This window comes from Colobus angolensis, unplaced genomic scaffold, assembly GCF_000951035.1.
Source record: "Colobus angolensis palliatus isolate OR3802 unplaced genomic scaffold, Cang.pa_1.0 Scaffold259, whole genome shotgun sequence".
Taxonomy (NCBI): domain Eukaryota; kingdom Metazoa; phylum Chordata; class Mammalia; order Primates; family Cercopithecidae; genus Colobus; species Colobus angolensis.
In genome coordinates this window covers 6,376,180-6,399,278 of record NW_012115810.1, presented here as the reverse complement: position 1 = coordinate 6,399,278, position 23,099 = coordinate 6,376,180, and the positions used below count along the sequence as shown (strand labels likewise).

The 23,099-nt window shown below is 40.6% G+C and overlaps 1 protein-coding gene across 1 annotated transcript; it reads left to right on the top strand.

The window, feature by feature from the left end:
* Nucleotides 1-1,325: 1,325 nt before the first annotated feature.
* DAPL1 (death associated protein-like 1) lies at nt 1,326-21,898 on the top strand. Its single transcript, XM_011947132.1, has 4 exons — nt 1,326-1,439; nt 10,532-10,619; nt 13,276-13,336; nt 21,609-21,898. The coding sequence occupies exons 1-4, from the start codon at nt 1,382-1,384 to the stop codon at nt 21,723-21,725; spliced, it is 324 nt and encodes a 107-aa protein (XP_011802522.1). The 5' UTR covers nt 1,326-1,381; the 3' UTR covers nt 21,726-21,898.
* The last annotated feature ends 1,201 nt before the right edge of the window (nt 21,899-23,099 follow it).

The following is a 23,099-nucleotide window of genomic DNA, read 5'->3' as shown; positions in this document are numbered from 1 at the left end:
GTATGTTGAATTTTATAAGAAACTGTCAAACTGACTTCCAAAACACCTTTGTTCTTTTGCGTTTCCCCCAGCAATGCATGAGAGTTTCAGTTGCTCTGCGTCTTCACCAGCATTTTGTATTTTCCTTTTTTTTTTTTATCTTGAGCCATCCTAATACATATGTAGAAGTATTTTATTGTGGCTTTGATTTGCATTTCCCTAATGACTAATGATGTCGAGCATCTTTTTATGTGATGATGTGTTGTCAATATCCTTATTTGGTAAAGTTTTGTTTGAATCTTTTGCCCATTTTTAATTGGGTTGCCTGCTTTCTTATTATTGAGTTGTAAGAATTCTTTATATATTCTAAATGCAGCACTTCATCAGAAATGTATTTTACAGATATTTTCTCCCAGTTTGTAGCTCGTTTTTATTTTCTTAACAGGGTTTTTTGAAGAGAAGACAACAGATCTTTAAGTTGTTTTTTAACTGTACTGAAGAACAAAGAATTTTTATAAGTGTCTGCCACATGCTCAACTTTTATTGGCACTGGAATTACAATAGTGTCTAAGCTTAAAGTTGTATTTTTCCTTTTTAACAAAATTGGCATTGATTGGTTTCTTGTCTACTTTTTCACTATCATATCATTAATATTTCTACATCATTAACTATTATTAGAAAACATGATTGTAAGGTATACTCCCACAGCGAGGTCTTGATTCATCTTAACTATCCCTCTGTATTTGGAAATGTTTATGTTGATTCCCATCAATATTTTAAAAAGAAAAGAAGCATATGATTACCATCTTTGCATGGATATCTCTGTATACATTTCCAATTACTTTCTTAGTATAAATGCTTATAACTGCAAAAACTAGGACAGAGGCACAAGACTTTAAAAGTACTATTTTATTTATACCTGTCTCTATACCTCTATACCTCTAAAAGCTCTCTGCCTGTCTCTTTAGAAAAACTGTAGATGTCCTGAAGCACAGAACTTGTCTTGCCCTCCTTGCCATGCTGGAATATGACAAAAGCCTGTTACATTGCAGGTGCACTATACACACTTGAGGGATCAACAGTTGGAGAGAAAAAGAATTCCACTTAACTCCATCCTCCCCCTTTCCTCCTGTGGAAAAAAAAAATAAGAATATCCTGTCTCCTGTAGACATCTATCTTGTCCTCCCAGATGAAGGGAAGAAGAAAATCTTCTTCTAAGAGAAGACTTGCCAACGAGATGCAGGTTTCCCAGAAAGCTGGATGACAAGCCCTGTTGCTGCTCAGCAATGCCCTTAAGGGGCCCTGCCCCCTGCCTGTATAAAGCTGGGTGCGGTGGTGGGACAGCCACAGCTGGCATTCGGCCTCCAGAGCACCAGCACTGGCAGTGGCACTGGCACGCGCTATGACAAATGAAGTGCAAGACCTGCTCTCCCCCCGGAAAGGGGGACATCCTCCCGCAGGTAGGCTGCCACCTGCCCTCAGTCCTGCAGGCTGTTGCTGCACCCCTCTTCCACCAATGCCTTCCATGGAGCACCCCAGCAGACTGAAGCTTCTCTGCCTACCTAGTATTACTTTAGCTCCATACAGCCAGACTTCCTCCTATGCCTTTGATCCCTCTTGGCTTGTGTGTAAAGCCACCTGGGGATTTGTCAGACCCCCCAGTGAGTGAAAACCTAATTACCTATGGGAGTGTATGGATTTGGTGCTTGTGGAAAGGCATAGGTAGAGAGGTTGTACCTTTCCTCCCTTGAGGCAGCGTTCCTTTCCTGGGGCCTTGGCTGTAGGTTAGCAGTGACACATCCACACCAGGAAGATGATTTGCTACCATGGAAACCTTTCTCTTTAGAGGTTCCAGCTGTAAGACTCAGTCTCCCCAAGATGCCTCTACATCATCTGACTTTCTACCCAGGCGAAGCAGCTTCTGCACAGAGGACAACAATCACGTTTCTTTCTCCCTCCTCAGGCTTTGGGGATGTAGCTTACCTGTCAATAAGCTGAGAAGTACTTTTAAATAAAAACACAGGTCTTGAGGAGGCTGACTGGAAAAGGTAGCTGTCAAGGTGTTTGCAAAGCATCCATAGTTGTCTTTTTTTTTTTAATTTATGCTATCTATATTGACCCTCGGGAATATGGAAATTAGATGTATTGTACTTAACCATAGGTTCATATAGATTGGCTGAGGTGTAAAGGCCTATTTTTAGTCAGTTTTACATTCTTCCAACTGCCTTCCTTCTTTTTTACTGAAGAAAGACCTCAAAAGCTTGACTGCTTTGTTCTTGCCTTTCTCCATTTACAAAACGTATTTACTATCTAATTCTCTGGCACCTCTAGGCCATGGTTATTTTAATAATCTTTGCTGCAGAGAGTGATGGCAGTATCCTCTTCACAGAGAGTCAAAATGTAACATTGTTTTGGTGGCTTTCTGGCAGGTAGCCTAGCCAAAGAGTTTCCAGTTCTAGACATCTTGCTCTGATCTCCTCTAGCAGATTACTGATATTTTATATTTGTAATTAAACGTAGCAGTATTTAACATTACCTATATTTAAAGTTAATGATGTTAGCTATTAATCTGGAAGTATATATGCAAGTCATTGAAAGAGAGGCTTCTTGCATAGACAAAGACAAAAGAAAAAAGAACTCCATTCTCATTATGTCATTTCCACTCCAATCCTTCATAAAATGTCTAAGCTGAAACCTGTTTTGCTAAGCAACACTTATGCACAAAGAACAGACATAAACTTAACCAAACGAAAGTTTGAATGAAACCACCGGGAACTTTCTGTCCCCACCACTAATGATTGCTAATTACTCTGTGTACATAGCACACCATGACTCCATCAAGCATGCCACAATGCCTCTGGCATGACAATTAATTATTATGAACTGTGACACTACAGATAAGAGGTTTTGGATAATTAGAATGGAGATGAAGGCAGACTTTTGCCTCCCCACTGAGCACAAGGGAACAAAGAAGTGTCATCCTTCAGCCTGTCTTGCCACTAATTTTAAGTCTGAATCTGTTTGTGGTGGTGCAAAATTTTATTTATGGAACAAAAACAAGAGCCAAAATTCTATTAATTTTTCACTTGATTTTTATAAGCAAAATATAGATCCCTAAAAGTGGGAAGACGAGGTGATTCGGTGGGGAGGGTGGGACATACATAGCCTTTGGGATCAGACAGACCTGGGTTCGAACCTTGATTTCATTTCACATCTTTGAGCCTGAGTTTCCTCATCTCTGAAACAGGATGCAATAAATAACATCTATCTAGTAAGTTTGTCGTAATGATTAAAAGAGATCACTTCTGTAAAGTACCTGGCACCTGAATGTTAGCCCCCTTAAAATGCAGGCTGGTAGAACACATTACTATCAAAAGAAATTATCCTCCCCAATTTCAAGACATCCTGATGCTGGAGTGGCATTAGACACTACTGCAATAGTTGGAACAGAAGAAAACTGCAATGGAAAAAATGTGTGCCTATCCCATCACAGTTAAAAATGAAATCACTCAGCCGGCACAGCAGCTCACACCTGTAATCCCAGCACTTTGGGAGGCCGAGGCAGGTGGATCACCTGAGGTCAGGAGTTCAAGACCAGCTTGGCCAATATGGTGAAACCCCATCTCTACTAAAAATACAAAAATTAGCCAGGTGTGGTGGCATGTGCCTGTAATCCCAGCTACTTGGGAGGCTGAGGCAGGAGAATCACTTGAACCCGGGAAGCAGAGGTTGCAGTGAGCCAAGATCACGCCACTACACTCCAGCCTGGGCAACAAGAGCAAGACTCTGTAAAAATAAATAAATAAATAAATAAAGACTCAGAAGTCAGCTAGCTGCACCTCTTTCCTACCTATACATGGAGCACTCAGTGGTTTTGTTTTAATGTATATTAATATAATATATTGCACCTCTGTTAGCCCTGGCTATATATTTATGCTATGAAATGAGACTAGATAAAACACAAGGTGGCCTGGGCTCCAGTAAGCAGAGCAGGGAATTTTCTGCTTTCTTGATCTGTCTCACTCTCACTTTCGGAAGAACCCCATTATATGAACAGCAGCACCAAAAATGTGTGAGTAGAAGGTGATCCCAGGAAGCCAGATATATGATGAATAGAAAGAAGAGCTGAGATTCATGACTTTTTCTACATTTCCTGTACTTTTTAATTGGGGCTAAGCCAAATGAATCAGAGCCATGAGAGGGGTTACCGCGGAATCCCTAAAGAGAATATGTCTTATAACTCATTAAAGAGGGAAGGAAGTTGCAGGGGGAGTATGTCCAATTGTAAAACTAATGCAGAAAATGGGAGACAACCATAAATTGCGTATGGACTACGGTCATTTGAAAACCCTCACACACTCCAAAGGCTTGAGTCTCTTAATTCCATCTGCTCAAGTCAACTTGTGGGCATTGGAACAGGACAGAACCATGAAGTTAGAAGAGAGAGGCTGTGAGATTCAGCTCCTCCTGCCCCAGGTGACACGGATTTGAGGACTGCAAGAACAGCTGCCATTCGCTCAATGCTGACTGCACCTGGCACAGCAGAGACTTCTAGATGTGGCAACAGCCCTGCAGATGGGTGATGTTTCACAGAGGAGCAAACGGAGACTCAGTGAGATTGAGGGACTTGCCGAAAGCCACGCAGCTAGTGAGCCCTCTTGCTCTAAAACCTTTTCTGCTCCACAACCTTCTCCTGATGAGGGTTTTGGGGGTCTTGATTGGCAGCCTAAAATTTCCTGATAAATTAACCATGAATACAAAGTAAGCATTTTTTTTTTTTTTTTTTGATACGGAGTCTTGCTCTGTCGCCCAGCCTGGAGTGCAGTGGCACGATCTCGGCTCACTGCAAGCTCCGCCTCCGGGTTCACACCATTCTCCTGCCTCAGCCTCCCGAGCAGCTGGGACTACAGGCGCCTGCCACCACGCCCGGCTAATTTTTTGTGTTTACTAACGGGGTTTCACCATGTTAGCCAGGATGGTCTCAATCTCCTGACCTCGTGATCCACCCACTTCAGCCTCCCAAAGTGCTGGGATTATAGGTGTAAGCCAACATGCCCAGCCCAAAGTAAGCATTTTGCAAATATCTAAACTTTTCATTAAACCTTCAAATAGATGTTCTCATTCACAAGGCAGAGTTTGCACAAACCTTTGTGCTTTTCAGCTTTTTCACATACATTGTCCATGTATTTGTGAAGGAAAAAGCCTAATTTTTTGCAGGCTTATGTTTATCTTCACTACTCTCTACCAAAAACTTTGAAAAAGATTGGAAAATCTTAACTGGAAAATTATTATTTAGAATTCTAAACTAAATGATGTATTTTCAAAAATTTACAAACCACAAAAACAGTCACAAGAGTGTAATTCTCATGCAGAGATGGGAAAGAAAAGCTTCATTTTCCCCATATAAATTTAGGTTTTCTAGTGAAATTATCTAAAAGAGCATCTCCCTTTTTTACACTATCTCTAGTTCATCTTCATTATTGAAAGGACTGAAAGTCTTAATTTACGTATTTGTACTCAAAATTCTGTTAAAATGTTAGTTCATATTTTACTTTGCCCAATTCCAACTGATCTTACTGCAAAGGTTCAAAAGGCAGGATATTCCCAAATATGGAGTTACATAAAGAGTTTCAAACTTAAATGGATTGATTTGGATACAGCGAAACTTTGAAAAGATCTCTTGAGTCAGAGGTATCCAGTATAAGCAAAATGAGCAAGAACCTGATTGCGTTACATTGTAAATAATGGCTTGTCTAGACCCCAGGAGATCATTGTGATCAGTGTTCCAGCAGAGATTTTAAGATGACCCTCTCACAAACTGACTCCACCTGGTTCAGTCACCCCAGTGTAATGAGAGCCCAAATCTATATCAGTGCATCCATCTGTAGTCTAGGATATTATCTTCTGTTTCTTTCTAGTATACATAGATGACTGAGTAAGATTAGCTACCAGAACAAGTTTGGTACAAGAACCGTATTCTGGAAATCCAATGTGTGGTTCCCTTATGTTTCCTAAATTGCTGAATTAGAGCCCACAGCCCTGTGACAGAGAGGATTTAAAGACTGCTGGATGGAAGTAGGAATCTTATGGGGAGGACGTTTTCTTCTTCCCCCTAAAATGTCTACCTTATTGTTCCTAAGGATGAAGAACTCCCATGTTTATGGTTTAGCTGGGTGTGGTGGCGCGCACCTGTAGTCCCACCTACTCAGGAGTCCCAGCTACTCAGGAGGCTGAAGCAGGAGAATCGCTTGAACTCGGGAGGTGGAGCTTGCAGTAAGCCGAGATCGCTCCACAGCACTCTAGCCTGGTGACAGAGAGAGACTCCGCCTAAAATAAAATTTATTTTGGCATTTATTTCTTTGTTCAGTGCCTTATGTTCTTTCCAAAGGGAAAGAAGTGATGGATTTTTTTTTTAGAGGTAGATGAAAAGAGTTGAAATTATAATAAGGACTTTATAATAAACATAATCTAGTTCAACTTCCACTGAATTCCCCAAAGTTCTCCTAAGGTGTTCATGACAAGAGAACTTCTTTCCTTCGCTTTAATACATTGAGGTACAAAGAACTCATTATTGTATTAGGCAATCTATTTCACATTGAATAACACAAGCTGTTACAAGTAGCCAGAGTCTACCTTTCTGGAACTCTTAGTCTTTGATCTTCGTTCTCACCTCTGGAACCACATAAAATAAATATAAATAATAATTAGTAATTAGTAAGTGCCTACCATGCACCAGGTTCTTATGTCACCTCTATTTTCTGACAGCAATAGTCAGTATTATTCCCTATTGAAGGATGTGGAGACTGAGTCTGAGACCAGTTTTAAGTGTCTTGCTCACAGTCACAGAGCTTAGGAGGAGTAGAGTTGTCCAACCTTACATAACATTTCCTCATCAGTAAATTGCTCCTTTGCCCTCATGACAGCCCTTCAGATCTTTGAAGATGATTCCCTAAGCTATCTTGAGTCTTTGCTTCTTCAGGAGTTATCTTACCAGATTCCCTAGTTCCTCATGTAGCATGCCTGCCTTCACTCTGGTCACTCTCCTCTGAAGATTCCCAGACTGTCAATGTCCTTCTAAATGAGTGGTACAGAGCTCAATATTCCAAAGGTCTTATTTAAAAAAAATAAAAATAAAAAAAAGAAGAATCTCACTCTGTCACCCAGGCCCGAGTGCAGTGGTGTGAGTGGTGCGATCTCAGCTCACTGCAACCTCCGCCTCCCAGGTTCAAGCAATTCTCCAGTCTCAGCCTCCCAAATAGTGGCTGGGACTACAGGCAATCGCCATCACACCCGGCCAATTTCTGTATTTTTAGTAGAGACAGGGTTTCGCCCTACTGGTCTGATTGGTCTCGAACTCCTGACCACAGGTGATCCACCTGCCTCGGCCTCCCAAAGTGCTGGGATTACAGGTGTGAGCCATCGTGCCCAGCCAGGTCTTCTCATCTTTAACTATAACAATTTTGCTTCTATAGTTGGTGATAATAATTAGTCCAGGCAGAAGAAAATGTGTAGGAATAATAGCATCAGGGAAAGCAAAAGGAACACTAACAAGAAAATAATTGTAGCACACCATATATAAAAGGCACTTGTCATAAGGAGAATGAAAAATACTGTTGAGAGGTGTATCAAAGGCCCTAGAGCTCTTATTTGATTCTTCTTATCATCAAACAACAGAGCTATGAGCAGACACCATCTCCCATACAGAGGCACACACTCCTCAAACATCCTTCGGGAAAAAGCCCATCCCTTGATTTATTTCACCTGTGTTCCGCGGCTATTCAGAAATGTGTCCATATAATTTCATTTTTGTTGCTGATTACTTTGTATGCCATATGTGTATATAAATAATTTACATATATAAAGAATGTATATATATAGATTAAAGCAGATAATGTATAAAGATAGCATTTTCTGAGACTTACATATATAAATCAATATTGCTTTAAACTTGGTAATTCAAATAACCAAATGGAGTTTATTCCATGAATGCAGGAATGGTTAAATAGTAAAACATCAGATCTCCTTAGTGATACAAAACCCATAAGAGATTGACAAGGTCACATAAAAACACTAAATTTCTGACTGGCAAAAACATTATCAATAAAGCCAAAAAGCAGTAACTGGTACAATATAATATTTTATATTTGCAATGTATTTCATGGAAAAAGAGCTCCTATAAATCAATAAGAAAAAGATAGGAAAAAGACTAACAATCCAATTGTAAAGGACAAAAGATTTCAACAGCTTACAGGAAAGGAAATGCAAATGTCTTCTAAAACACAGAACCAAGCTCAACCTTTAATAAAAAATGAGAAAAGAGAATTAAAACAGTGAGATACCTTTATCTGTTTTGTAACTTATTGGCTGACAAAACCAAATACTTTGTAGCTCTCATTGTTAACAGGGGTATGGAGGAACAATCATTGTCATCGTGGCTGGTGAGATTCTAAACTGGTGCAACCTCCACTAAGGGCAGTTTGGCAAGATTTAACTAAATTCCAGACACGCATACTCTTAAGAACTAACAAGATCACTTTTAGGAATTTCCCCCACAGGTATACTTGTATTTGTGCAAAATTATATATCTAAAACTGTTAGGACAGCAAGAGTCCAAAAGAGCCAGAGTGACACCATTTTAAAATCACCTCCATCTTAGAATGAGCGAGGCACATTCCTTGCCAGTCACAACCCCATGGTGCTAAGATGTTTACAGCTGAGGAAACAGCTTGGTAATGCCTGCAAGAACAAACTCTTACAACCACAGAAAGTCCAGATGTGCCAATACCCATAACAATAATGCTTTCAAGATAATAACAGTTACGCTTTGATGTACTCACACACCAACCAAATGTCAAGGATGGTTTTCTTTACATCAGTAGAATAATAAATCTTGTCATGTTGTCTGCTCACCTGCATGTCGTCACAGTTTAGTCTTTACATAGACAAGGCCCCAATATAAGAAAAACTGAAAAACATTGTTTGTGCACGCGCTTTCTGAGGACACCCTACTCTGTAATGTTTCTAATAAACTTACTTCACTGAGCTCCGTGATTCGCCTTGAATTTCTTCCTGTGCAAGATCCAAGAACCCTTTCTTGGAGTCTGGATCAAGACGCCTCTTTCTGGTAACAAAAGGATATTCATTGCAGCATTGTTTGTGATAGCAGTAGATGAGAAACACATGAAATGTCCAACATTAGGGAACTGGTTAAGTAAACACAGGGTGTTCATAATTAAATGCTAAAGCAGATGTTAAAAAGAAAAACACATAAATGATATATAGAGATATAGATGTAGATGTAAATATAGATATGGAACTTTCTCTAAAATGCGTGATTAAGTGAAGAAAATAAAAAGACGTAGAGCAATGTGTACCTTATGCTACCATTTTTATAAAAAATAAAACCTAAGTGTATGTGTAGAATAACTGTGGATAAAGACACAGGAAGCTTATAACATTAGCAGTATCTTGGGAGATAATCTAGGAAGTTGGAAAATAATGGTACGAGGGAGACTGCAGACCTTTTTATGGCTTTTGAATTTTGTGCCTATGCAGATAACATAACCAAGATGATAAATTAAGTAATAATTGTAAAGAACAATGATGAAGTCAGTTCACAAGGGCACAGAGAAATACAGTAGATTTTCTTTATTTTTCACTTTATTGGACCACAGTTTTAGAAAATCTGGCATTTTCATAAAAAGAATTAACAGGCTCAAACAAATCAATGTCCATTTAGCTTTTTCTCATTTGAGCTTGTCAGATTTCAGATGTGCAAATTTCCTGGGAACAGAAAAAAAGCATTTGCTTTGACTTGTTATCTGAAATGGGTTGTTCCTTTTCAAAAGTTGATTTCATCTGACATTGTTAAACACTTCAATTGCTGTTAGGTCATCTGTAGCCTAATTAACACTAATTGATCACTTGAATGGCAGGATTATTAATGCAGTTTAATTACTCATTAGAACATCTGAGCTTGGCCCACACTGGAGGTTTGGGGTCTGGATGGAAGGTGGGTATCTGGTAGACTCAGAACCACCTCTGTTGAGTTAAATGCCTTTTATCGCTGTGTGCCCTGACTTTTGGCTCATTTCTCAGAATCTGGCTTTTGAAAGCTTCAGTTAGAAAAAGAAAAATGCAAGCCACGCACAACTTTAATCTGGTGGGAAAACAGAGGGTCACATTGTAATTGTCGGTTGCTATTGTGGGGAATATAATTGGTTTGATAATAAGAAAAAATGTTTTTCAGTGAAATGCCTGAGGGAGTATGTTGTTATTCTCTTCCCTAAATCTAAGGTGTAACCTTCTGCTTTTTCAGCCTTGGTTCCACTTCTCTGAGCATAAACAAGTAGCTCTCAGCCCTTCCTCCACCCACACCTGGTTTGCCAATAAAATATATATATTTTTCTTTTATTGTGTTGTTTTATACAAAAGTTTAGATCTTTAAAAATAAGTTCAAAAATTATTTTCAAATCTAAAGTCATACCTTTAATAACAAAGCAAGCCTTCTCTCACTATTCTAACTTCCTTGCTGATTTTTATCTGTTTGTAGTAAAAGCTGGAGGAATGAGAATTTCCAAAAAACAAGAAATTGGCGCCTTGGAGAGACATACCAAAAAAACAGGATTCGAGAAAACAAGGTAAGGACTCTTAATTTTTCTCCATCACCTTGAGTTTTGAATGACTCTGCCTCCAGGAGTTATTTTAGGACAAACCAAGGCTTCCTGTGCCTTTGGAGACCGCCAGAGAAGGGGGTGAGGATGGAAGGTGTGATCTGTGGTGACTTAGGGTGAGGGGTGGGGAAGTTAGGTGGCTACCCTCTGGAAGGCTCCCATCAGCACCCCCACCCATTCTCCTCCTCTCTGTGTCCAGCCCAGCGGCTTTGCACTTAATAGGCACAGTCCTAAATGCATCCAAACCTGACACCAATCCTTTTATCCTATTTTCAGATCAGCCTTTAAAATATTGTTCCTAGGTTGGCCCTGTTTTCATAATACACTTTCTGCTGAAGTAAATGTCCTGAATTAAAAATAAATGTCTTTTTTGTTTTAAATCCATCACTGAATTATTTAGAAAGTAATGGCCACTATATTTGGCATAGCTGGAAGGCACATAGGTACCGAGCAGCCTCCCCCCTGCTCCTTCCGCCATAACCTTGACGCCTGCGCTGTTCTCAGAACTCAGCGGAGAGCTGTGGGCTGGATCAGGAACGCAAATGGCCCAGTCACTCTAGGCATTGGGTAGGGAAAACCAGAGCATTTCAAAAACCAAGAAACACGCCGAACTGGTTCTTTCTGAGGAGTGTTTCGAAGACTATTAATTTTGAAATGGTTTCCACAGATCAGTTGATGAGTAATTCAAAAGGAGCTGAGTAGAGGATGCTCCAGGCACCTCCATGAGAGTTACACCATCTCAGAAAGAGAATGGAAATAGACTATGGCACTTCTTTGACTCTTTTCTATAAAATTATTTTTAAGTCACTTTTAAAGATTTCTTCCTAATTTCTGGGAAGACATTTTTTGAGGATTTGCCTCCCTCCACTTTAGAATGAAATGCTGATTTGCCCCATTAGCAGCCAGTCATTTGTTACTGCTGTATCAGAAACTAGCCATCACATGACAAGAGGGAAGCTGTACGTCGTCAAGGGTGGAGGTCACATGTTATTTATCTTCTGACCCAGCATCTAGGACAGTTCCTAGAATAGTGAGTGCATTCTGTAAATGATGTCAGACTGCGATTGACTTGCAAGCTGATTAATTTTGAGAACTATTCATTCTGTATCTAAAACCTGACTCAAGCATGTGCCCTGCTGATTGTGACATTGGTTAACCTGCCTGAGCCAGGGGCTCAGGAACTAAAGCGTCTTGTCTTGGAAATGACTTACTAGTGGGCAGCCAAAGGACAGGTCATTCATTTCTCTGCATCTCAGAAAAATGGGATTTACTATTAATTCTAACATCCACTGAACAATGCAGGTAGGGGAGCTGGCTAAAGAGTAGTAAGGTGGTGATTGGAATCTTCTTTAAAAACTCAATTGTTTTCTAATAGTTATTAAATGACAGAAATTGGACTTTTACAGAACTTAAACAGCAAAAGATGGCTCTTGCCCTAAGTACCAGGGACAGAAACAGGTTATGTGGAGCTTGAAACTTACAGACTTTCAGGGCCATTTTAAAAGAAAAATAACCAAAAATGACCAATATGGAATGGGTAGGGCCCCTCCCAGGGCCTTGGGAGGAGCAATTGTGGTAGGAGACCCTGGAATTAAGTATCATCTCCACATGTATCCCCCTCTGCTATTTACATCTCCTAGCAGGGCATGTGCACAGGATAGGAAAGCCTTGTTTTCATGGACAAACACTCCTTTTTATGTCATCTTAGAGAATAGCTTTTTAAAAATATGCTCTGGACCAGAATTTTCCAAACATCTTCAATCCATGTCCACTTCCTAATAGCTTCTACAAACCAACACAAACCATCCAGAAAAAAAATATATGCCAAGTGCAGAGTTTCTTCAAGACATTGATATTGTACTGTAGCGGCCCTGATTGAAACTCTCCTACAAAATAACTTGGCCTGAGAGAAAGAAGCCAGATGCAAAAGAGTACAAGCTGTAGACGGTTTGTTTTATGAAGCACAAAAACAGTCAAAACCAGTCTTTGAGGCTATAAATCAGGGTAGCAGTTATCCTTAGGGACAGCTGGTTTGACTAGTGGTTTCAATTTTATTCAATCTATACGCTTATAGTATGTGCATGTTTCTGTGTGTATATCATATTTCAATAAAAAGTTAAAAAAAATAATAATAATAGCTGGGCACGGTGGCTCATGCCTGTAATCCCAGCACTTTGGGAGGCTGAGGTGGGTGGATCACCTGAGGTCGAGAGTTTGAGACCAGCCTGGCTAACATGGTGAAACCCCGTTTCTACTAAAAATACAAAAAATTAGCCAGGATGGTGGCAAACGCCTGTAATCCCAGCTACTTGGGAGGCTGAGGCAGGAGAATCACTTGAACCCAGGAGGTGGAGGTTGCAGTGAGCCGAGATTGCACTCCAGCCTGGGCAACAAGAGCAAAACTCCGCCTCAAAAAAAAAAAAAACAATAATAATAACTTGGCCTGCAAAGCTTGTTGTGTGTAGCACACAGGTACACAGAGGCAAAATCTGTGTCTTCTAAATGTTCCTAAGCAGAGTGAAAGCATAAAAGGCCGGAGAGACAGCCCTCTGTATAAATCATGTGGCCTTTTCAGTGGGAAAATTTTTAAAGTCCTGTTCAAAGTTTCTTTCCATCTTCACAGTGCCATTGCAAATGTTGCCAAAATACAGACACTGGATGCCCTGAATGATGCGCTGGAGAAGGTGAGCCGTGGGCAAATCACATAACGCTCCAAGTCAGTCTGCCAAGCAGATCCGGCTGCATGGGTGAATGCGCGGATGACCACTGAGGTTTTTTCCAATCCAGGGGTTTTATGTCCTTGTGAAAGAATTTGTTCTCGGTCAGAGGAACACAAAGTGATTTGAGTGGGAGAAACTGCGTCTCTCAAATTCCTAAAGTGTCCATTTAATAAATCCTTTCCAAAATAAGATAAGAAAGTGGAAATTGTGATACTGAATTTGCAGAATGGTACTTTGCTATCCCAAATATTTCTTGGAAACATTGGCATGTTTTTATAAAAGGCAGCCTGTGGAGTGGGGCTTCAGCAGTTTTTGACCTTCCTCCCTGCCCCTGTGTTCCTATAAGGAGATATTTGATTTGAGGAGAGGGTGGGTGGTAGAGGGCTGCATGGTCTAGGGTTGGAGGAAGGCTGGGCACCAGCTGGGTTTATCCAGTAAAGTCTGCTTAAAAAGCTAGTTGACCAGGACTATTTTTATTTCTATATTCTGAATTCCTTCTTTTCCTTTTTTTTTTTTTTTTGAGACGAACTTTGCTCTTTTTGCCCAGACTGGAATACAATGGCACGATCTCGGCTCTCACTGCAACCTCCACCTCCTGAGTTCAAGTGATTCTCCTGCCTCAGCCTCCTGAGTAGCTGTGATTCCAGGCACGCACCACCACCCTCAGTTAATTTTGTATTTTTAATAGAGACAGGGTTTCACCATCTTGGCCAGGCTAGTCTCAAACTACTGACCTCAGGTGATCCACCCACCTTGACCTCCCAAATTGCTGGGATTACGGGTGTGAGTCACTGCGCCTGGCCATATATCCTGAATTCCTGTTAGGTAGTTCTAGAAACTCAGAAAACTCTTACCAAGTAGACAGTGGTTTGATTTTCTGGATTCAAAAGTTTGTTTTCAAATTTTGTAGGTGAGCTGAGCGAGGGCCCTTATGCTATGTCTAGTAGGCAGGTACGTTACAGTCAAGGCAATATAGAGCCACTCTTTCTGCTACTGCCCTGTTTATGGAAGGGGTGGGATAAAGCATCCTCTGTAGAAAGAAGACTTGCTGTTGCAGCCAAAATCAGATGCCTGAGGACCACTAGCTCAGCCTTTGAAAAAGATGAGTGCAGCTGGCCCCTGGGCCCCCCATTTGGCACTGGCTTCATCACCGTCTGTATGGCCTTGAGCAAGTTACTTATCCTGTGGTTCAGTTCCATGTGTGTACAATGGAGGAAGGAAGAGTGCACGGCTTACAGGGTTATTATGTGGAGACAATGAGCCCGCAGACGTGAAGGTCTTGGGAGTCTCAGCACAGAGTAGCCTCTTTGCACTGTTAGGGTTAGTAGCATTGGTTTTTATGACAGTGAAATAAGACAGCATATCTAAAGTCCATGTTGTACAAGGTAAGATCTTGATGATGAGCCGTAGCTACCGAGCCTTCTCACATGGGAGCCTTGGTTCTGCACTCAGGTCAATTTAGGGTGAAGTCAGAACTGACTCTCTGCCTTCCTGGCTTCAGAGGCAGGGCTGGTGCATGATACCCTGCCAGGGTAACACAAGCTGTCTGCTCCCCCGGCTTACATTCTCTTGCTCCTGCCCACTAAACACCTCTTCCTTAGGGCAAGAGAATGCTCACAGTTGTAAGTGGAACTAGATAGACTAGACATGTTCCCCTAAAATATTTGTTAACTCAAAATAAAGTATTGAAAAGGAATGGTCAATAAAGGTTGGTTATGCTGTGTATTAGTTACGATGCCAGAGTTTACATTGTGTTCTTACAGACAGATGATATGCTTATGTCTTTGACATATCACTTCTTTATTTCAAAGGTAAAAAGAATAATCTCTTCCCTAAGTAACAATACTTAACAATAATAATCAGTTGTATTTGGAAACCACAAGAGAACATTGAGATGGTGTGCTGTTAGAAATATTTTTAACAGGCCAGGCACAGTGGCTCACGCCTGTAATCCCAGCACTTTGGGAGGCCGAGGCAGGCGGATCACAAGGTCAGGAGTTCAAGACCAGCCTGGCCAATATGGTAAAACTGCGTCTCTACTAAAAATACAAAATTTAGCTGGGCATGGTGGTCCGCGCCTGTAGTCCCAGCTACTCGGGAGGCTGAGGCAGGAGAATTGCTTGAACCCGGGAGATGGAAGTTGCGGTGAACCGAGATCACGCCACTGCACTCCAGCCTGGGCAACAGAGTGAGACTCCATCTCAAAAAAGAAAAGAAAAGAAACAGAAATATTTTTAACAGAAACTATACCTATTTTTAAAAATATACCCCTGTGCTCAGCTCAGTGTTTAATGGAGTAGGACTGTGGCTAAGATTGTACAGGTTACTGGTTAGGAGAGCAGGTCCTGGCATCAGCCATAGGCTGCCCAGTTCCTGTGCTGGCTGTGTCTCTCACTAGCTCTGTGTCCTAGGGCAGGTCTCTTCACTTTTGTGTGCTCTTCTTTCCTTACCTGTAAATGGGAATGTGAGTACCAGTATCTACTTCACAGGGACATGCTGAGAGTAAAACATAATACATGCACAGTGCTAGGACACTTAGCCCTCAGCAAGTGATATCTTCTGTTCCCAGGCCTGCATCCCACCATCACTTGGGAACCCAGGTAAAGTGTAAGGCACCAGCAACAAAAATAAGCTCCAAGAGTACTGTAAGGGACTACCTCAAAAACAAACATTGGTAGGATCCATGTGTTTCCCTATAGCTAAGAAAAATCCCACCGAATCCATCATTCAACAAGAAACCTAGTAAGATTTCACAATAAAGGTCAACCTGGGGTTGAGATCTGCTGACTACTAGATCTACTGAGATCAGCAGTTGTGTGGGGCTGACTAGGAGAGGTTGATTACAAATGACCAGAGGGAATTTGGGGGAATGATGGGACGGTTATTTATCTTGATTGTGGTTGTAGTCACAAACTGTATGTCCTTGTCAAGACTCATAAAGCAGCACACTAAAAAGGGTAAATTTTACTTTAGGTAAATACTTTGATTTTAAAAACTGAATAACCATGCTGCTATAAACTATACAGGGTGATTCAAAAAATATAGGAAACAATATGTAAAAGATACAGAGATACAGGTATCTTTTAATACATTTGTCCTACATTACAATGATTCTCCTCACAGTTTGTATTGCCACAGAGACCTAACAATATACAGTTGGTCAGAATAAATGCAGTGGCAGAATTGACAGTCATATCCTCTGCATTTATTAACATGTGTTCATGCCCTCAGTTACAATCGTGTCTAGTCCCAAGAACCCATGTTATTTCTCATACTTATTTTAAGAAATGAAGTCTCTAAAGTAACCCCTCTCCATAGGAACTCATCAACCATTCAACCATGGCAGGAAAATTCTCTCTGTATGCTATTCATCTCTGAATTCCTACTTTAAAATCAACATGGGGTTTAAGATTTTGGAGATTGAAAAATAATCTCCAAAGGGCTGGAATTGTGTAAATCAAAGTGGGAAGCAGCCTAGAATCTACGCTCCCCCCACCCCCCGCCCCAGTATTTCCCCACCTCTCCCCTCCACACAAACTGCTTTCTCCCACCCTACCTCATCTCTCCTTTCCTCCCCACTCTCTAGCCAGCCTTCCCCACCTCTTGAAGCCCTCAATATTAAGAGAATTCATGTTGCCCAGTGGCAGAATACATGACATGGTATTCCTGCAGAAAACAGGTTATGTAACCCAAAAGCTCTCTGGGCTAGAAATCTGGGAGACCTGGTCTTAGATCAAGTTCCACCCACTACTTAGAAGTTATTTGACCTTTTAGATGTCACATAACTCCCCTGGGATCTGTGCTCATTCATTTACTTTTAAAAAATTATTTTAAGGCAGGGAGTGAACAAGAATGATACTGCCAAATATATTAATCCTCTGGACAGCCATGGCAATTAAATTTGGCAATAGTTGTGAAACTTCTCAGACCATAAAAGTATCCAGTTAAAACATCCATAATGGAGTTGCGTTATGGTGTGGAGGGGGAATGCTGAAGCCTGGTTAAAGTTGGGGCTACTTTTTTCAAGCTGCCAGACTCTGGGTCACCACTGCCAAAGCCAGTGAGATGTATGTGAAATGGGATCCTGGGGGAGAGAAAACTATCAAAGGCATCTGCAGATTTTAAAAGGCTTCTCTTGTTCTGTAGATTAATATCACTGTAGGAGTATCCTTGAATTTCATTGACGAGAGCTGAATGTTTTGTTTTAAGCAGTTTGCTTAACAGGGTGTGGAAATTTAAGTGCCAACATTCGAGTTGGAAGTTAACACCCTGGAAAGATGAATGAAAGCCCTGCCAGTCTGCTAACACCACCCAACTTCAGGCTCTAAAACAAAACCTGCAGCTGATTTTCTTGCATCTAGAATTTCAGCGCTCTAGTCATAAAGATCTCCATTACACTTCTTTTGCTTTTTCTCCAAAATGAAAAATATAGGTTCTGAGGTCACAGCTACCCAAGATGAAGGTAAATCTCAATGTGGAAGTTTCTACTGATCCACTTTCTAAGTTCAATGTGTTGCCCCTGTAATGGAGCCACAGCAAGGCAGGATCCTTGTACATATATGGCTTTGAATTATTTCTCTCATGGAGTTACCCTGCATTCTCTTACCCTAATGAATGACATAAGAAACACCTTTCATTCTACAAATACTATCATTTTACAAAGACTAATGATGAACATTCCACAGCTTCCCCAAAGTTAAAATGTCAGACTAAAACACAGCTGGTTGTAGCTTATACTTTGGAAAGCTGTTTCTACTTATTTGTAGTTTAGACTTGAAAATAACCTTTTCCTATCTCCATTGATATAAAATCTACAATAAAGAATTAGTACATTGAGGAGGTGACCATTTTATTGACAGTTTCATCAATTCTGACGGAAGATTCTTTATAGACTCTCCACCCATAGCCTCAAGTCCTACATGAGGATGCCCCTGACTGAGGCAGGTAGGGAGATGAGAAGGAGAACTTTCCTTTTATCATATTTTCAAGTTGCTATGGAAACCCTGGTCCTGGAACCCCAAAACCTGTACACTTGTAGCTTAACAATTATGGACAATTTGTCTATTATCTTTGCCAGAATTATTCCTACTTTTTTCTCAATCCTGTTGATTTTCTTTTCTTCTCTCGAACTTTCCCAGATCATTTCAGCTCCTGAACTGTGGCCAATGGGCCACAGGAGCTGACTTTGTTTCCCAAATATTCTAATCTGTAAAATTCCTCTTCTGGGAAGTAGTTGAGCAGTGCTTTAGTTAAAATGTAACCCTTAACACTTCTGTATTGCTGGTGGGAATGTAAAATGGTCCAGTTGCTGTGAAAAACAATATGGTGGTTCCTCAAAAAAATAAATATAGAATTGCCATATCAGGCTGGACGCAATGGCTCACAACTTGAATCCTAGCACTTTGGGAGGCTGAGGCAGGAGAATCGCTTGAGCCCAGTTCGAGACCAGCCTGGGCAACATAGAAAGACCTTGTCTCTACTAAAAATATAAAAAATTAGCCCAGCATGGTGGCATATGCCTGAGGTCCCAATTACTCAGGAGGCTGAGGCAAGAGGACCACTTGAGCCGGGAGTTCAATGTTACAGGGAGCAGAGATCACACGCCTGCACTCCAGTCTGGGTGACACAGCAAAATCTCAACTCAAAAAAAAAAAAAAAAAAAGAGAGAGAGAGAGAGAATTGTCATATGATCCAGCAATTCCATTTCTTCCAATATAATCTTCCCATATATTGGAAGAATTGAAAGTAGGGACTCAGAACAGATATTCCTACACCACTGTTCATAGCCACATCATTCACAATAGCCAAAAGGTGAAGAGATGCTAACCAAGTATTCATCAACGGATGAATGGATAGACAAAACGTGATATATATATATAATGGAATATTATTTAACCTTAGAAAAGAAGGAAATCCCGACACATACTGTAACATGGATGGACCTTGAAGACATTATGCTAAGTGAAATAAGCCAGACACAAAAGGAGAAATATTGAATGATTCTACTTATGGGAGGTACCCAGAGTAGTCAGATTCATAGATATAGAAAGTAGAATGGTGGTTGCCAGGGGCTTGGAGGAGGAGGGAATGGAGAGTGATTGTTTAATTGGTTCCAAGTTTCAGTTTAGGATGATGAAAAGGTTCTGGAGGTGGATGGTGTTGATAGCTGTGTAATAATGTGAATGTATTTAATGCCACTGGACTAACTGTACACACACTTTAAAATGGTTAAAATGGCAAGTTTTGTATATCTTAGCACAATTTTCTTTACATGCCCAAACAATGTAGCCCCTAAATTGTGGAGATCACCCCGGAGGTGATCAAATAACAAATTAGTGCCAAATTAAGCAGAAAATATCTTTGATCACTTATTCTAACACTACTCTTCTTTCCTTTTTCTTTTCCTACCTCCACCCATCATCTCTTTCACACTTAAGAACAACAATCAGCATGTGGCTTTCTTTGTTCCAGTCCCAACTTGTCTTCTTACCCCATCTCACCTTGGCTAATTGCCCATATTTCTATTATATCAGAGTTTGTTTGTTTGTTTCCCTTCTCACCCCCTTTTACCTTCACTAACTTGTCAAATTTTTATTCCTACCTGCAATCTCTCAAATGTGATTTAAAACTAACCTGAAATAATTCATCTATTTTAGTTGAGACTAAAGACACCCAGTCTGGAAGTAAACTACTGAAGTCAATGACCTCTTAAATTTCCTTCTGGATCTAATGCTGAAAGAAAACCAAAGCAAAACAAAACATTCTGCCCTAACACATTGTAAAATGCACATCATATGGTCTGATGATAACTGATCTGACAAAAAAAAAAAAGTCATCAGGTCTTTTTTAAACTCTAATGCAACATTTATGATCAATATCTCAATTATGTTTTGTTTCCAACTGCTAGAATGTTGGCAGAGATAATCCTTGGGCTTAATTTTTGTATAACTTGTACCTGCTCATTATAAAAGAAAAAAAAATAGTACTGATAAATAAAGCAAAGAAAAAGACCAGGCATTACCCGTAATTCTATCCCCCAGAGGTAATCATTGCTAACACTTCAGTGTATATTCTGCCAGTGTGTTGAACTTTTTAAAACCAAGAAGAAAGGACTTTTTGGAGTCACATTTCAAATGAAAGGGACTGCTGTGTGCCTAGGGCCTGGGCAGAGATATTTGAGAAGAGATGTGAGGCACATATGTTTTCTCTGGCTTAGAAGAGTGCAAACAAACCATAAACAGTGTGATGGCTGGGGTCATGAACAGTTTATCTCCCCTTTTATTTAGAGTGTCAAGGCAACGGCATCTAAGTTCAATAGTGATAAGTTAAATTCCTACTGAGTTGAGGCATCCCTTCCTTGCTGGCCAAGGGAGGTTTCTTTAGGTACTTTTATGAATTGATGGGCTTGGAAACCAAGACAGTTGGTTTCCAAAACCAAAAGGTCACTGGGTCCAAATTCTCCTCCTAGGAAAACCATGTCTGAAGTGGTCAGCACCATTGGGCATGCTTTCTGTCTTAAGTTATCATTAATGTAAATTCCACAAGGTCTCTGGGTTCCATATGAAATGTCTCTTATTGTCAAAAAGTCTCAGCCTGTGTTAATAAGTCTATTTAAGCTTATTTACTTACAGATGTCTTCTGTGGAGAAGACTAATCAGAACTTTTGTTCCCTGAGGCTAGTAAGCCAGCCCTCAGCCTTCTCTTCACTGGGATATTTAGATTGAACCATATGGAATGGCCAATATCACACCATTTTTGACCTTAAAAATAGCAAATGTACATACTTAGACCTAATAAATAACCCTAACTCTTCTTAACTTATTTCAGAGGTTCTTTATTTCTTTTGACAATTGAGGAGTTTTTCATCCCCCCTCTGGACCTTCTCCAATGTCTCTGTAGCCTTCTTAGAATTCAGTGATTCATGGATGCATACTAGTGCCAGAATAATTGCTAACACCACAGAGAACTGTTGCAGACATACTTAACCATTCCCACTTTTTAAAATGTCAATTGGAATTTTTTAAAGTTAAAGACAGTAAATGAGAGAAGACCCAGGTTAAAACATACTCCCATGGGTTTAGGGCTAGAAATATTATGGGGGGAAAAAAAGCTATTATCAAATAAATAAACAAAATTATGAGATTCCCTTGATCAATGATATCACTTTCTACTAGTTTAATATTTCATGACCAAGAAGATCCAATATGCCTATTTTTTCTTCCCTTCTCACCTTTAGCTCAACCATAAATTTCCAGCAACAGTGCACATGGCGCATCAAAAACCCACACCTGCTCTGGAAAAGGTTGTTCCACTGAAAAGGATCTACATTATTCAGCAGCCTCGAAAATGTTAAGCCTGGATTTAAAACACAGCCGTCTGGCCAGCTGCCTCAAACATCTGACAGCTTAGCAAAAAGGGCCAAAGCTTTCCATAGGCATGCTGCACTTGCTTGGTAAATTAAACAGCTTTTGTATCTTCCCCTTTGACTTTAGGTAATAAAGCATCCAAACTTGTAAATCTAACACATCCCTGTGCCTCTTTTTGGTCCAGGTCAGAATCCCATTGATGTTTGCATGTGTAATTCTGTAGACTAAGTGAAGCATCCAGAATACCTGACTGTTCCATCCACCTCCCTGCATAAGCACTCTTCTTGATGCTGACCCTGAATTGTTCCACCCTCATTGAGTTCTCCTTGTAGGCAGAGGTTGGAGAGGAGTAGACTGGGTTTGGAAAAGGTCAATATCCAATGCAAACATAAGAAGTGACTCTTCTCAGTTTGTCTGTCTAAGGATGTTCAAGTTTTCACTTGAGGTGAAATGTCTTTTCCAGTTTCCTACATAAGTACATAGTTTGTTTTCAAGGCTCAATGTGGGAAAATGAAAAATTAAATTGATTACAAACATATTATTTTCTGCCAAGCAATCAAGGACAGAAGGTAGAATTATAGCTTCAGTGAGAGAGTTGCTCAGGGCCTCCCAGAAAGCTCCAGAACAAGACATCGTGGTTGGGCTACAGAAGTTATTTTCACTGGAGGTGGGGTGGGAAAGAGAGTATTGCCATAACTAAGCTTGCACTAGCTCTTCTCCCCTCTACCCCATACACACACACACACACACACACACACACACACACTTTTCATGAATTCACACGTAAACAGTCAAGGGCATCCTCAGGTGACAGCTGGGGACGGCCATATCCTTTCCTCACAGAGGTTGGCTGTCACTCACTGCTTCACCATTCTGTACCTCCAGTTGAGAATGCTATTGGACCACTAGCCCTTCTCTTTACCCAGGGTGCTAGCACTTCAGTCCTTCATTGAACAGGTTGACAACTCTTGGAGTATGACCTGGTGCTGAACCTGTCACTGATTCTTGGAAACAAGAGGCACTGGCTAATGCCCACTTGGATGTGGGGATGCATCCACCTCCTCCCCTCCATTTTTTGGCTCTTTTTCGGGAATAAGGGAATTGCTAGAGACAATAGCAGGCCTTCAGGCAATGCCAGCATGAATCAGTAAGACAGTTATTACCACCTCATTTTGGCTTAGCTCAGCTTCCAGTCCTCTGGGACTGTTGTCAGATATATCCCAGGAAGATAACTGTTGTGAGGAAAATGGATGAAGTTCAAGGTCAGCCACTGTTTTCCAACGGGACAGTAACACAGACCAGATGGTGGGTACAGGTTGGAACATTGGACTAACATTCAGGAGACGGAGATGCTACTACTG